Source organism: Gracilinanus agilis, chromosome 5, assembly GCF_016433145.1.
Source record: "Gracilinanus agilis isolate LMUSP501 chromosome 5, AgileGrace, whole genome shotgun sequence".
NCBI classification, from domain to species: Eukaryota; Metazoa; Chordata; class Mammalia; order Didelphimorphia; family Didelphidae; genus Gracilinanus; species Gracilinanus agilis.
In genome coordinates this window covers 283,057,537-283,071,275 of record NC_058134.1, presented here as the reverse complement: position 1 = coordinate 283,071,275, position 13,739 = coordinate 283,057,537, and the positions used below count along the sequence as shown (strand labels likewise).

General features: G+C 48.1%; 1 protein-coding gene across 1 annotated transcript; it reads right to left on the bottom strand.

The window, feature by feature from the left end:
- Positions 1-6,970: 6,970 nt before the first annotated feature.
- LOC123249529 (major intrinsic protein of lens fiber) lies at positions 6,971-9,485 on the bottom strand. Its single transcript, XM_044678587.1, has 4 exons — positions 9,126-9,485; positions 8,688-8,852; positions 8,254-8,334; positions 6,971-7,156 (listed from the first exon to the last, which is right to left on the bottom strand). Exons 1-4 carry the CDS (start codon positions 9,483-9,485, stop codon positions 6,971-6,973), a joined length of 792 nt encoding a protein of 263 aa, XP_044534522.1.
- Positions 9,486-13,739: the final 4,254 nt, after the last annotated feature.

Genomic DNA, 13,739 nt, shown 5'->3' with positions numbered 1-13,739 from the left:
CATTCCATTTTGTTTATTTTTGTAATAATCTTTTAAAACTGAAACCCCAAATCCTATACCCATTTAAACAAGTGATAAATCCTATGTTTTCTTCTGCATTTCTACTCCCACAGTTCTTTCTCTGGGTGTGGATAGCTTTCCTTTTCATAAGCCTCAAGATTGTCTTGAATCATTGCATTGCTATTGGTTGCAAAGTCTATTACATTTGATCGTCCCACAATGTTAGTCTCTATGTATAACGTTCTCCTGGTTCTGTTTATTTCACTCAGCATCAGTTCATGGAGTCTTTCCAGTTCTTTTAGAAACCAATCAATTTATCAATCCTTACAGCACAATAGTATTCCATCACCATCAGATACACAATTTGTTCAGTCGTTCCCCATTCTAGGGACACCCTCTCATTTTCCAATTTTTTGACACCACAAAAAGCACCACTATAATTATTTTTGTACTAACAGGTCCAGCCCCATTTTTTTTTTTGGTTCAATATTCTTTGAAAAATGTTGGAAACTTGTTTTTACATGTAATTGGGGGGAGGTAATTAAATTAAATTTTAGAAAATATATATTATCTCATTTAAGCCTCACCATAGTCCTGTGAGGTAGGTACTCTCATTCAGTCCTCATTTTACAGTTAAGGAAATTGAGTCAGACAGAAGTTACCCTACTTTCCCAAGGATAAGTGTGTGTGGCCAGCTTTGATCTCCAGGTCAGCATTTTATCCACTGTGCCACCAGCTGCCTCCTACTGAATAAACATTATTAAAATTACCCATTGCTATAAGTCTGCACTGTCCCACTTTCTGGGACAAAGACATAGTTTTCTACAGATCCCTCTTTGCAGAAAGGTGCTGATCTAGCAGGAGAATTGGGGAGGGGGCAAGGTATAATCAGACAAGCAGGCAACAATTACTCTCTTCCCGTAATTCTACTAGTTCAGGTATAGATGAAGCCTCATCATTCCTCATCCCTCTCTTTAAAAGCCAGAGATCTAAGCCTCTGGCCCTTTCATCTTGAAAGCCTCTTTTATCATCCAGTGTAAAGGAAAGGTTTGGAAACAATCCCCCTCCTGTGTCTTTATGAACATCAGAGGGTCCCTTTGGGGTTTAGAGGCTGGGAGGAAGGACATGCGTGTCTCTTCTGGTCTGTTTCTTTCTCATTGTTTTCCACACCTGGAGCTTCACCTTCGAACCTCGTCCCCCAACTCAATAAACTCCAGGGGTCACCTCTTACCTCTAGGATCAAATATAAACTCTCAAAGCACTGCTTTTAGAGTCATCTTAAGCATTACTTCCCTCTGCACCCTCTCCTCCCAATTCTTCAAGACAGAAGTAAGAAAAACCAGCTGTATAGCAACGAGAAAAAAAACAAATAAACATCTTTTTCCATGAATCTTAGCTGGTGGTGGTTTAATAGAACTCATTTCCAGAACGATATGGGCTCCACTGTTTTGTTTTGCTTTTTAATTTAAAGATATTTTATTTTCCCAATTACATGTAATTTTCAACAAATGTTTTCCGAAATTATAAGGGAACTCCGTTGCTAATAGATAATGAAGAAATTTATTCTTGCCTAGTTGGGAGGATAAGAGATAAATAAACAAGAAAAGTAACTAAGATAATGATAAAGGCAAAAATGAATGGTTTTGACCATAGTTTGTATAGGTTACTTCCAGTTGAAATGATCAAGGAGGCTTTTGCACAGGAGGCAGGTTTTCTGCAAGGGCAGATATGGGCAGCTGTCAAGGATTTTTAATTTAAAAATTCTTGGGGGAAAAAAGTCTCTTGGGGCAGAAAGTAAATGTAGAGAAATGGGAGACTATAGAAAGTAAGTTTCAGCAAGATGATGGCAGTTCCTCAAAAAAAAAAAAAAAACCACTGATTTAGAGCTGGAAGAGATGCTAGAAGTCATTTAGTCTAACCCCGACCTTTTATGCGGGTGAGGAAATGGAGGCGCAGAGAAATTAGGTTATCAGCTCTTGGTCCCATGGGGAGTAAATGGCAGAGCTGGAAGGAAAATCCAATTCTCTGACTCTTAAAAAGTCAGCATCTTTTTCCTGGTCCACTGAAAACTTTTAAGCAGAACAATGTCACAGTCACAGCTGGGTTGGTTGTACTTATACACTTGTAAACAGTAATGCTCTGGGGAAGACAGGAGAGAATTTAGAAGAGGGATGAGGATTGAAACAGGGAGGAAGACTGTGACCAGAAGGAGGAGACCCAAAATAATGGTCAATTCTTAGAGGAGGGAAGATTTTCTGATAAGGGGAAAATTCTCACTACCTTAGCCCTAATTACTCTAAAGATCCAGTTCATTTTAGTCTGTTATTTTATTTATTTTTTAAACCTTTACCTTCCATCTTAGGATAATACTATGTATTGGTTCCAAGGCAGAAGAGTGGTAAGGGCTAGGCAATGGGGGTTAAGTGACTTACTTGCCCTGGGTCACACAGCTAAGAAATATCTGATGCTACCTTTGAACCTCTAGGCCTGGTTCTCTATCCACTGGACTACCCAGCTGCTGCCCAGTAGGTACTGTTATCAAACCCATTTTATAGATGAAGATAATGAAGCTAACTGATGCTAAATGCCTACCCTAGGGTCTGATATCAATGAGACCTAATGAATATTTGAGGCTGAACAACTCAGGTTTTCCTGATTGCAGGTCAACACTCTATCCATCCATTATACCTAGCTGCCTCTTTATATATACACAGATAAATATACAGATATAACCAAATGAGGGACATATAATATATAAATTATACCTAACAAACACAATATTATAGATACACAAACATATGTAATATATAACATATAAAGCATGACAAATACAATATACATGTGGTTATATATATAATACATCAATATATAATGCATATTAAAATGTGTGTGTGTATATATATCCCCCATTTGTTCCTCACAACAACTCTTGAGTTAATTCTATTATCCTCACTTTATAAATGAGGAAACTGAGACACAGAGTTGAAAATTATTTGCCAAAGGTCAAGCCGGCTAGGAAGGGTCTGAGACAGAATTCAAACCCCCAAATCCTGACTCCCCATCCAGAGCTCTTTCCAGCAGCCACATGATCCTGGATCCTAGGGTAGTTCAGGGCTCCAAACCACATTCCTCCTTCTCCGCGGAGGAAATGTCTGGGATTTGGAGTAAGAGGGCCTCCTTTCTAGGTCAGGCTGCTACTTCCTAACTGTGTGACCTCAGGGGATTCTTTTAACCTTTCTGGGCCTCAGGACCCACCCCTGTAAAATGATGGGGCGGGTCCTTCCGTGCGCCTTCCACAGGGAGGAATCCTCAGTCTGAATCTGGATGGAGTGGGGCCAGTCGAGTCAACAAACATTTATTAAGTTAAAGTTCCACCTTCAAGGAGAAGCCTTTCTGAAACCCCACTTTGTCCCTTTAATGCTCTACTGCAGAGCCTTCCAATTCTGTTGATTATCTCCAGTTTACCCTGGCTAGGTCTCGTTTTTGTATTTTGCTTTGTTTCGAAACCCTGACCTGTCTTTGAGTTAATCTTTGGGACTGGGTCCCAGGCAGAAGAGTGGGAAGGGATGCAAAGAAGGGCAGAAGGCAGCCCCTGCCCCCGAGGAGCTCACCGGGCCACAAGGGAAGACAGTACTGCCAGAACTCCATACAAACAAGATCTAGAGGGGACAGCGAGGTGGCTCAGTGGATGGTGAACCAGGTCTGGAGACGGGAGGTCCTGGGCTCAAATATGACCTCAGACACTTCTAGCTGCGTGCCCTGGACAAGTCGCTTAACTCCCATTGCCCAGCCCTTACTGTTCTTCTGCCTTGGAGCTGATACTTAGTATTGGTTCTAAGACGGAAGGTAAGGATTTTAAAAAAAAAAAGTCTTTGGGGCCTTAGAAAGAGTCTCAAGCTCCCTAATCTCATTTTTGCTTCTCCAAACCCTCTCCCACGATAGCCCACGAAGGACTCGCTTGCCTCCCTCCTCCCAAATGTATTTCTCCTCTCGGATTCCTCCCTAGAGGATCAACACAGAAATAACAGGAAATAAACTACAGCAGCCACAGGCTACCGCGCACGCGCGAATCTACCCCTCCCTCCTTTACAGTCAGGAGCGACTGCGCATCACTTCGCATGCGCGAACTCCCGCCCTCAGCCCCCTCCCGTAGAGATAGTAGGAATGTGGTAGTTGGGGTAAGAGTCCCCGCTGCATCCCCAGAAACACGAAGGGAATCGAGGAGCCCACCTCAGTTGAGTGCTCACCACCTCCGAGGCATGCACTCACCCCCTCCAAGGCACTAGGTCCTCCAGCAGCAGCAGCGGCGGCCGCGGAGGAGCCGGCTCAGCCTGCTAGCTTTCCCGCCACTAACCTAGGCGGGACCATCCTTTCTCGGGAGCGGGGGGGGAGTGGGCGGAGCCAGGCTAGTCCATTGGGTCCGAAGGGGGGTACGACCCTCGCTTTGTTGTCCTAGCCCTAGTCCACTTACTTCTTCCGTGTACCGGCTGAAACTGAACGCTTTCTGGGGACTCCCGCCAGAGGAAAGTTTCCCAGGAAGTTTCCCTGATATTTTTGTCTGTTTGGGGTGGGGAGCAGGTCTTACAGTGGAGTCTTTGGCTTAAAATGAAGGCCGTGGGTCTGGATTCAGATCCCGATGAACCCTTGGGAGCCAAGTTTCCTTAAGTTGTATAAAATGGGAAGCTGTACGAATGTCCCCAGGACGCTGGTGGATAAAGTCCTCGACTTGTGGTTGGGAAGACCAGACTGCGAATTCTGCCTTGGGCAGTTATATAGCGTATGTGACCCTCCCCAAGTCACTTCACCTTTAGACCTCTTAGAACTCCCTCTGCGGTTGTCTGGGTTACTGTCTCCCATCACATACTACAAATCTTCCATCTGGTGGCACTCCTCTTCTTGATGTTAAGAAACTCCATCTCCGGACTCAGGCTATATTCACTAGCTGTCCCTCATCAGGGCTTCCTGACTTCCCTTGCTTCCTTCTGCACCCAGCTAAAACCCCACCTTCTAGAAGGCCTTTTTTTTTTTTTAACCTTTACCTTCCATCTTGTGTTCCAAGGCAGAATAGAGGGAAGGGCTAGGCAAAGGGAGTACCTTTCCTTATATTTTCAACTCTTTGCACAGTGCTTAGAACATAATAGGTGCTTGATAAATGTTTATTGACTGACCCCAGGACCCTGGGCAACCTCTGTGGTCCTCAGTTTCCTCATCTGTAAAATGAGTTTGAAGACTGCAATCTCAGTTCTAAAATTGTATATTGGCTGTGACAAGGTTCATAAAAGAAAGGATAAATGACATTTTTAATGGACCTATTTCTGTTGAGTTTATTCTGCAAATAACAAAGAGTGGGGTGGAAGAAGACTTTTTTTTTTAAGTTTGGCTTAAATTCTTGACTCTTAGATAGTAGTTTTCATTTATTAGAAAGAACCCTAAATTTAAAGGTAGAAGCTTTCAAGGTTTTAACTTAGCCTCTTGCTAGTTTGGGTCATTTCACCTGAGACTCATTTTCTTCACTTGTAAAATGGGGATTATGACTCCTCCAGGCCTAAACAGAATTTGTTGAAATCAATAACCAAAATCTTAGGCAATATTAATTAAATGTTATATATAAACGTCAGCCATAATTAAGACATTTGAGTAGAGGGGATGAGAGGTTGGTATTGGATTTAGGAGGCAAAAAAAAAGTTTTATTGAAAGAACTGAGGGAAATATATGATCAAACACGTATTTCGATAGGGATATGATTAGGGTTTTGATGTTAAAGGATCACTCTACTGCAAATATGAATAACATGGAAATAGGCTTTGAACAATGATACACGTATAACCCAGTGGAACTGCTTGTCCGCTTTGGGAGGAGAAAGCTGGGGGGCGGGGGATCATGAATCATGTAACCATGGAAAAATATTCTAAATAAAAAAAGAGAAAAAAAGAAAGAACTGAGGGAAAGGAAGTAGAGAGAAGGGTTATAAAAGTGAAAAGGGAAAGAACAATGCCATTTGAAGGATGATGTCACTCAGATGAGGAGGGCTCCTTAGACCAGTTCTTCCTCCTCCTTCTCTTCCTCCTCCCAATCTCCTTCCTGGACCAAGGCCTAGACTTTCTGAATTGGGATACAGAAACCATTTGCCATAGGATGGGGAGGTGGGGAGAAGAGAGAGGGGTGAGAGGAGATGGGAAACAAGGTTCCAGATGTTTAAGGCATTATGACCAAAGTGGAAAGCTAGCCAAGGACCTGTCCCAGAATGAAAACACAACCCAGCCATTTTGTGTAGAGGGGTTTATGCTGCTTTACAAAAAAGCCCAAACCTGAGGAGTCTGTCCTCCACCCAAGTAGCCAGCCCAGTCACTAGAAAAGCCAGCTCTCTGAGTTGAGAATTCACTGTCTTCACTTATCATCTCCACTTAGTCTAAGTGGGATTCCTCTCCCTGGCAAAGTCTCAGCCTCAGCCTCATAAAGATCCTGAGCTCCTCTACCCCCCAATAACTTAATAGCCGTTTCTCCCTTGGAATGCACCAGTCCTCCCCCCCACACTCAGAGTTGGAAATCAAGGGTCACACACAGCTGGCAATACAATGAAGGGGGGAAATTTAGGGTGCTCAATCTGCCCTTACCCTTTGCACACCCTGAGTGGGTTGTGGGGAGAGGCAGGAGAAGCATAGGGTAACACACAAACCTGGCCCCCTTTCCTTCCCCCAAGTTTCATGCCCCTAAACACAAGCAGATACACACACACACACACACACACACACACATCCACATACATATGCACAAGCAAGTAACCGTGGCATGGTGGGGGTGGGGGGGTGTCTGCACTAACCAGATCTCACACAGCAAAAAAGCAAACACCTTGCCCCCACAAATAAATAAAAAAATAAAGAGGTACATGCCCCCCACTCCCCTGGGGACTGGCCAGCCCCCTGCCACCCAAACCAAATCGCCTTTGTCCACCTCCAGCCTACTGGGGCCCCTAGAGGGCTTGGGTCTTTAGCTCAACAGGCTCCCCAGTGACCTCGGGCTGCCCCTCAGAGTCATTGGGCCTGATACCCTTGAGAATAGTCAGTCTCTCGGAGACACTCTTGATCCGGGGAAAGAGCAGGAAGTCATAGAGGAGGCCTCCTAGAGTTCCCCCAATGATGGGGCCTACCCAGTACACCTGTGAGGAGAGGAAAGGAAGTTTGAGCTGGAAAAGGGCAAGACAGGGCAACCCCCACCCAAAAGGCATTGGTGGGGTACAGATGACAGTCTGGGGGTTGGACCTGCTGCTGAACATGGCCCACTTTTTTTTCTAGATTAACCATTCTTTTCTCCTTCAAAACCCAGCTTCAGTAGCACTGCCCCTCCGATTCTCCCATTCTCCCTGGGGAGAAGAGGATGTGAGCAAGCTGATAGATGTTCTGATTGAGATCTGAGTCTGACTAATCCACTTACAAAGATAGAGAAACTAGGCCAGGGAGACTATGTTTTTGTTTTTAAACCCTTACCTTCTGCCTTAGAATTAGTACTATGTATTAGTTCCAAGGCAGAAGAGTGGTAAGGACTAGGCAATGGGGGTTAAGTGACTTGCCCAGGGTCACTCATCGAGGAAATATCTGAGATCAGATTTGAACCCAGGACCTCCTGTCTCTAGGCCTGGCTCTTTATCAACTGTTGCCCCTGAGACTAAATCTTTTCCTGTTGGCTTCTCCTCTCTCATTCATTCTTGAAGCCACAACGTCTCGGCACCTACATATATTTATAAATTCATATTTTCAGGTTTTAAAAGTTTTCTTCTTGTCAGTACTGTGTGAACTCTATTCATTCCCAACAAGACTACTCATTCTTTGAGGATTCCTTTTTATTTGTCTCTCTCCATAGCTTCTGGGCACAAAGTGGGCCACAGAGGGGTCTGAGAGGCAGCAGTGAGGAGGGGGCTGAACTTGGTCATGTATATTCCTTCCTTAGCTTTGCTGCTCGACCCTCTTATGACGTAGGCCCAGCAGGCCTTTAATGCAGTGAGGGGTTTGGACTGAGTTCTGAACTAACTCCAGATCTACCAACTGGAGGATTCTAGGTTTTCATTTAATGCTGTGTAAATAAACCTTGTTTTGAGACCAGGATGGGATGTGAACATGCCCATGGACCATCCCTCTCAGAGGCACACTGGGGGGGGGAGGGGGAAGGCCTCTTGGTGGCAGCTAACAAACAGCTCCTGAGGAAAAGTGGTTTCTCGAGCGACCCCCTGATTCCCCCACCTCGGCCCCTCTCCCTTACCCAGTGATTGCTGAAGTTCCTGGTGAGGATAGCAGGAGCAAAGGATCGAGCAGGGTTCATGCCCGCACCCGTATAATACATCTGCAAGAGACAGGGCTGTCACAGAAACCCCACGGCCCCCTCCACCATGTGTCCCCAGGCTGAGAGGACCCAGTTTCTGTGGGGTTGGCAAAGCCGGGGTAAGGAATGTGGGCATGGTGGCTGTTCTGGGGGGATGCAGCACACTCCGCTGCCCGCTTTATGGGCCTTAGAGGTAAGCAGGGGCAGCTCTCTAGAGAGATGCCCATGGCCTGCCTTCCCTACCTCCCACCCCCCCAAAGGGCAAGCGACCAAGAGAGAGGCTCATCTTGCCCAGATTTCGGCCCTCAGGAGTTCCTCCAGGACTGGGAGAGGTCTCAGGTCCCCTGCATCCCTGGAGCAGGGCTCTCGCTTACCCCAAACAGGTGCCCCAGGGTGAGGGAGACACCAATAGCTAATGCCACAGACCCCAAGCGTCCATTCCTCCTCTCATCAAACGTGGCAAAGATGCAGAGCACAAACTGAAGGGTCAAGAAGATCTCCACGATAGTGGCCTGACCCACGCTCACCCCAGGGTGTAGCTGGGCAGGGAGAAGAGAGGAGATCCACAGTGAAGGGCTCTGCAGGCTGGGCCCCAGCCCGCCCCCCCTTCCCGGGCAGAGAGAGGCTAGGCACCACACGGACACTGCTGTTGCTGGCTTTATTTTCTCTTCTGTGAGCCTGGGGGGAGCTGTCCAATTGTCAGAGGGGCACCCAAATGTCGTGGCTCCTCACGGGGTCCCTCCATCCTCTCCGAGACCCTCCCCCGCCCTCCCCCCTCCCCGAGGGCCCCTACCAGCTCCTGGGACCATTACCGTGTTGAGTGCCAGGTTCCCCCGGACAGCTGGGGGGGTGACGCTGTACAGCACAGCAGCCCCAGCTACGGCCCCCAGCAGCTGCGCTACCATGTAGCAGAGGGCGCGCAGCAGGGACATCTGGGAGCCCACGAGGAAGGCGAAGGTGACTGCCGGGTTGACATGGGCTCCGCTGACATGGCCTACGGCCTGCACCAGCGTGGCCAGGGCTAGTCCAAAGGCCACGGCCACCTGCAGGACGTGGACCGGGCCGGGCGCCCAGCGCAGCGAGGCCCCCAGCCCGAAGAAGACATAAAAGAGGGTGGCGAAAAACTCGGCAAAGATGGCCCTCCAGAAGGAGGCCGAGCGGAGCTCCCACATGGCCAGGGGGCTACGGGGGGAAACAGGGGAGATGGACGCAGTTCCTGGGTCCCTGCTGCCCCCCTGGCCTGGCCCCACTGGACAGCTTCCTTTATAGAAGAGCCCCTAATCCATGGGGAGGGGCAGACAAAAGGCTGCTGGCCCGGCCTCTTAACCCCGTAGCTGCTGAGGAGGGCCGGCCCAGGGCTGCACCTATAAAGCTGCTTCTCTCCCCCTCCCCCTCCCACAGCGCCCACCCCGCCCCCTCCTGCCTGAGAAATAGACAGCCAGCAGGGAAAGGCTGGGGTTTGGGGGCATTCTGGGAAGTGGGGGGGGGGAGGGGGGAAGAGCGTCTTGATTTGAGGCCCTGAACGGGTCAGAAACCAAAGAACCAGCGGCTGGTCACTTGGGGTATGAAGTTCCGGCTCAGGGAGTGCCCCTGGGGGCTCCAGGCACCTCGGGAATTGGGGGATCGCGGGAGGGTGGGCTAGGGAGACCGCTGCCCCATCCGAGAGGATTAGGAGAGCCGTTGCTATTGGCTGGCCCAGGCTGGCAGCCGTGAGCCCTGCAGGCCTGGGACAGAATGATTTTGCTGCGTCGGGGCTTTCTCTGAGCCCTGGTGTCCCTCTGCCCCCTCCATTCCAAGTCCCAGCCTGGCCTCTTGAACCCTGGGGCGCCCTGTGGGGGATAGTGTAAGAGCCGGGCAAGGGCCTTCCTGGGGGCACCAGAGTGAGATGTTGTTATTGGGCCTAAAATCACTGCCTTAGTCAACCCTTCAATAGCACTGGATGGAAGACAGGGGAAACTGAGGCACGGCTGGGGAGGATCTAGAAGTCGCTTAGACAGAGGCCGTGCTCTGCACAGGAGACACAGATGGAGCCTCACTCAGGCTTGGAGCGGGCCTTGGGGCGTCCTGCTGGACACGGAGGACTGAGACCCATGGGCAGCCTCCACTATTCCCACACCCCCTCGTGGCCCACACACCACAAGCTTTCTCGGAGAAGCCCCTGAGGAGAGGAAGAACTCAAAGGAGAGGCCTCCAAGGACAGCTCCCACGGTGGGGCCCATCCAGTACACCTGCAGGGGAAAGGCCAGATGTCAGGGGGAATGTGGGCCCTCTCTGCACCCCCAACCCGCACTAGCTAGAAACCTAGACTTTCTTCTTTGGCTAAAGTGACTTGTCCAGGGTCACACAGCTAGGAAGTGTCTGAGGTCACATTTGAACCCAGAACCAATTGTCTCTAGGCCTAGCTGCCTCCCAAACCAGTATCTTTACACGGAAAACCCTAAAAGGGTTCAGAGAGCGTTGCACAGGACTGAAGGACAGAGCTCCCTTCCAGCTCTAAGTCTATGAGCCTGTGAGCCTATATGAGCCCAAGTGACTGTGAATGCTGCACGATTCCTTGGGACCTCTCCAGGGCACAGGAAGCCACCCTCAGCCTCAAGCACCCACCCTGTTAGGGCTTCTCACCCAGTGGTGGTCCCAGATCCCAGTCACCACCGAAGGGCCCAGGGACCTGGCAGGATTCAGACTGCCTCCAGAGAAAGTCCCCTAAACAAAAGGCAGGAAGATATCAGTCTCTGTCCCCAAACCAAAGGCCCTCTCATCGTGACAGGAAGTCTGGAGGGACCCTTCTGACCCCCCCACAGAAAGGGCAGATTTGTCCTAGGGGTTGGCCCAGAACTCTGAAACCATTCCCCCTAACGGTATGTTATGTTCTCCTGTTCAAAAGGCTTGGCCTTAGGGAGGAAGGAAAAGCGGGCTCTGTCCTCTAGGTATCCTGCCCACTGGCAGACTGGGTCACTGAATGGCCTCCTTCCCTTTCCTTTGAAGTCTGTTACAAGGGAAGGCTTCCTGGGCACCCTGGAAAATGAGGGCCAAAGAGATCAATAAAAATTAGATTTCAAAAAATGACATCAGAGCTGCAGCCTAGAAAGCTCACCCAGGTGGGCTTTTGAAACTGCTGCCTGGATTTGCATGCTATTTGCATTTTGATTGTTTTCACCTGGTAAAAACTATGGAGTCCTGGAAAGAGGGAGTAGGAAGTGGGGCTCCCTTACCGCAGCCAAAGACCCAGCAGTCACCGAAAAGCCCACAGCCAGGCTGCCCAGCCCAGCGGCCTGTTGCCCCCGCTCAGTAACAGCAAATACTGTGAGAATCAGCTGGAAGGTGCAGAAGAGTTCCATAGCCAGGGCTTGGCCTGCATGACCTCCACTGCCTAGCTGAAGGAGGAGATGGAGAATTATCTTCCAGATTTGGGGCTCCAGAGCCCTGGGCAGATGCTGATTCCAGAGACCATTTATTTAGATAAATATCTTGTTACACATTAACATGCTGTTTAACAACACTTGTTCTTTCTTTCTCTCTTTCCTTTCCCTTCCAGGTCACTCAGGTCCTGCCCATCCCTTCCACCCTTCTTGTCACTCACCGATGGGGAATAGGGGAGAGAAGAGGCGGCTACTTACCCTGGTTACAAGCTGAACTACTGTAGTCTGGGGCAGTACCAGGTAAAAAATGGAAGAGGCCAGAATGGCACCTGTGCTTTGTGCCAGGATGAAGGCAGCTCCCCGGAGCAGATCAAGCCGGCGGGCACAAACCAGTGCCAGGGTCAGAGCTGGATTGGTTTGGGCTCCACTGATCTCCCCCAAAACCTGCACCAGGGCCACTACAGCCAACCCTCCTGCGAGGGCTGGCTGTAGAGGATTTGGGGTCGTTCCTGGGACAGAGCCCCTGCTAGGGCAAGAGGCCCCAAGCACCACCCCTACAAAGATCAGGGTCCCCAGGCCCTCAGCCAACACTGCCTTCCAAAACTGCCAGCTTCTCAGGTCCTGGGAAAAGAGATGGTTGTAGGCTCAGTATACAGCTGGTGCTTATGATCAGAGAAGTAATACCAACCTGCCGGACCCAAACTCAGAAATGGAGACAACCAGAGATTTTGGATTTCTTAACCATTTTTGTTTGGCAGTCTAGTGAACTCTAAGGACCCTTACCCAGAATGTTTTTAAATATATAAAACAAAATATATGGAACTACAAAGGAAATCTATTATATTAAAATATATTTACCAAAATTATTATATTAATTATAAATTAATTTTATATATAATAAATGTATAATAATTATAAATAATTTAGATAAATAAACAAATAAATAAATTATAAATAATAATAATAATAAAATATTATAAATATTAAAAAAACAAGTTTACTAAGTCCCCTTAAGAACTGTAGCTTTTTGAGAAGAATAGAATCCTTGGGAAAAGGTTGGCAATCCTGTCCCTCTCTCTCATCCCCAGCCCCCCAACACATACAGACACACACATTTTACCTCCCAGATTGCCATTCTGCCTTCGTGGTTTAGAGTCTCTACTAATCTCTGCTCTTTAGACTGAAGTATCTTCTCTTAGGTCTAGATGGACTAGAGACCAGGGGACTGGTACAATTGGAAGCCAAGAAGTTCAGAGGGAGAGAGGTAGCCAAGTCTGAGCTATACATCTCCTCTGACACTAATTTATCCTCTTTCCTTCAGCCAATGGAAAGCAGCCTCGTTCTCCCCCTTCACTACCATCACCTAGCCCCATCCCCTTACCACTGGCTTCAGTTTTCATTTTTTTAAATAGAAATCACTGCTTTTTCCTCCACAAATTGTACCCCTTCTCTCTTTTGCACTCCCTGCCCCAAACTCTCCTGGATGAATTCGAAGTATAGTCTCTAGGGAAGAACTGAGAAGGGGACACTCCCTAGTCATCCCTACCCCTTTCCTAAGGCTGATTTTAGGGGATTCAATTCAGTCCAATTCAATGAACCTTTTTATTAAGTGCAATACACTTTTATTAGGAGCAAGACTTCTGGCTCCTAGTAACTTAGAGGTGTTGGAGATGGGCGCAAGTCACCCCCTTGGCTTCTCAATCTCCTCTCTGGGTTTGCATTTCAGGAGAACAGATCTCAGCCCAAAAGGAGAAAAAAGATCCCAATTATATTCCCAATGTCTTGCAATCCAAGGCCCTGGAAAGGAACATGTAGAATACAGTCGGTGGAAGGCCATCCATTCCCAGAATCTGAAAGTAAAAAAAAAAAATTTATATCACTGGAGGAGGGCAGCTAGATGGCTCAGTGGATAAAGAGCCAGACCGGGAGATAGGAAGGCTTAGATTCAAATCTGGCCTCAGACACTTCCCAGCTGTGTGTCCCTGGGCAAGTCACTTAACCCCCATTGCCTGAGCCCTTCCTGATCTTCTGTCTTAGATCCTACACTTAGTATCACTTCTAAGACAG

Excerpts from the sequence above, each read along its gene's own strand:
- LOC123249529 (XM_044678587.1), bottom strand. The coding sequence starts at position 9,485 with ATGTGGGAGCTCCGCTCGGCCTCCTTCTGGAGGGCCATCTTTGCCGAG. Across the intron at positions 8,335-8,687 it reads CCCTGGGGCACCTGTTTGGG|ATGTATTATACGGGTGCGGG; the intron begins GTAAGCGAGAGC and ends TGTCTCTTGCAG. Across the intron at positions 7,157-8,253 it reads GGAACTTCAGCAATCACTGG|GTGTACTGGGTAGGCCCCAT; the intron begins GTAAGGGAGAGG and ends CTCTCCTCACAG.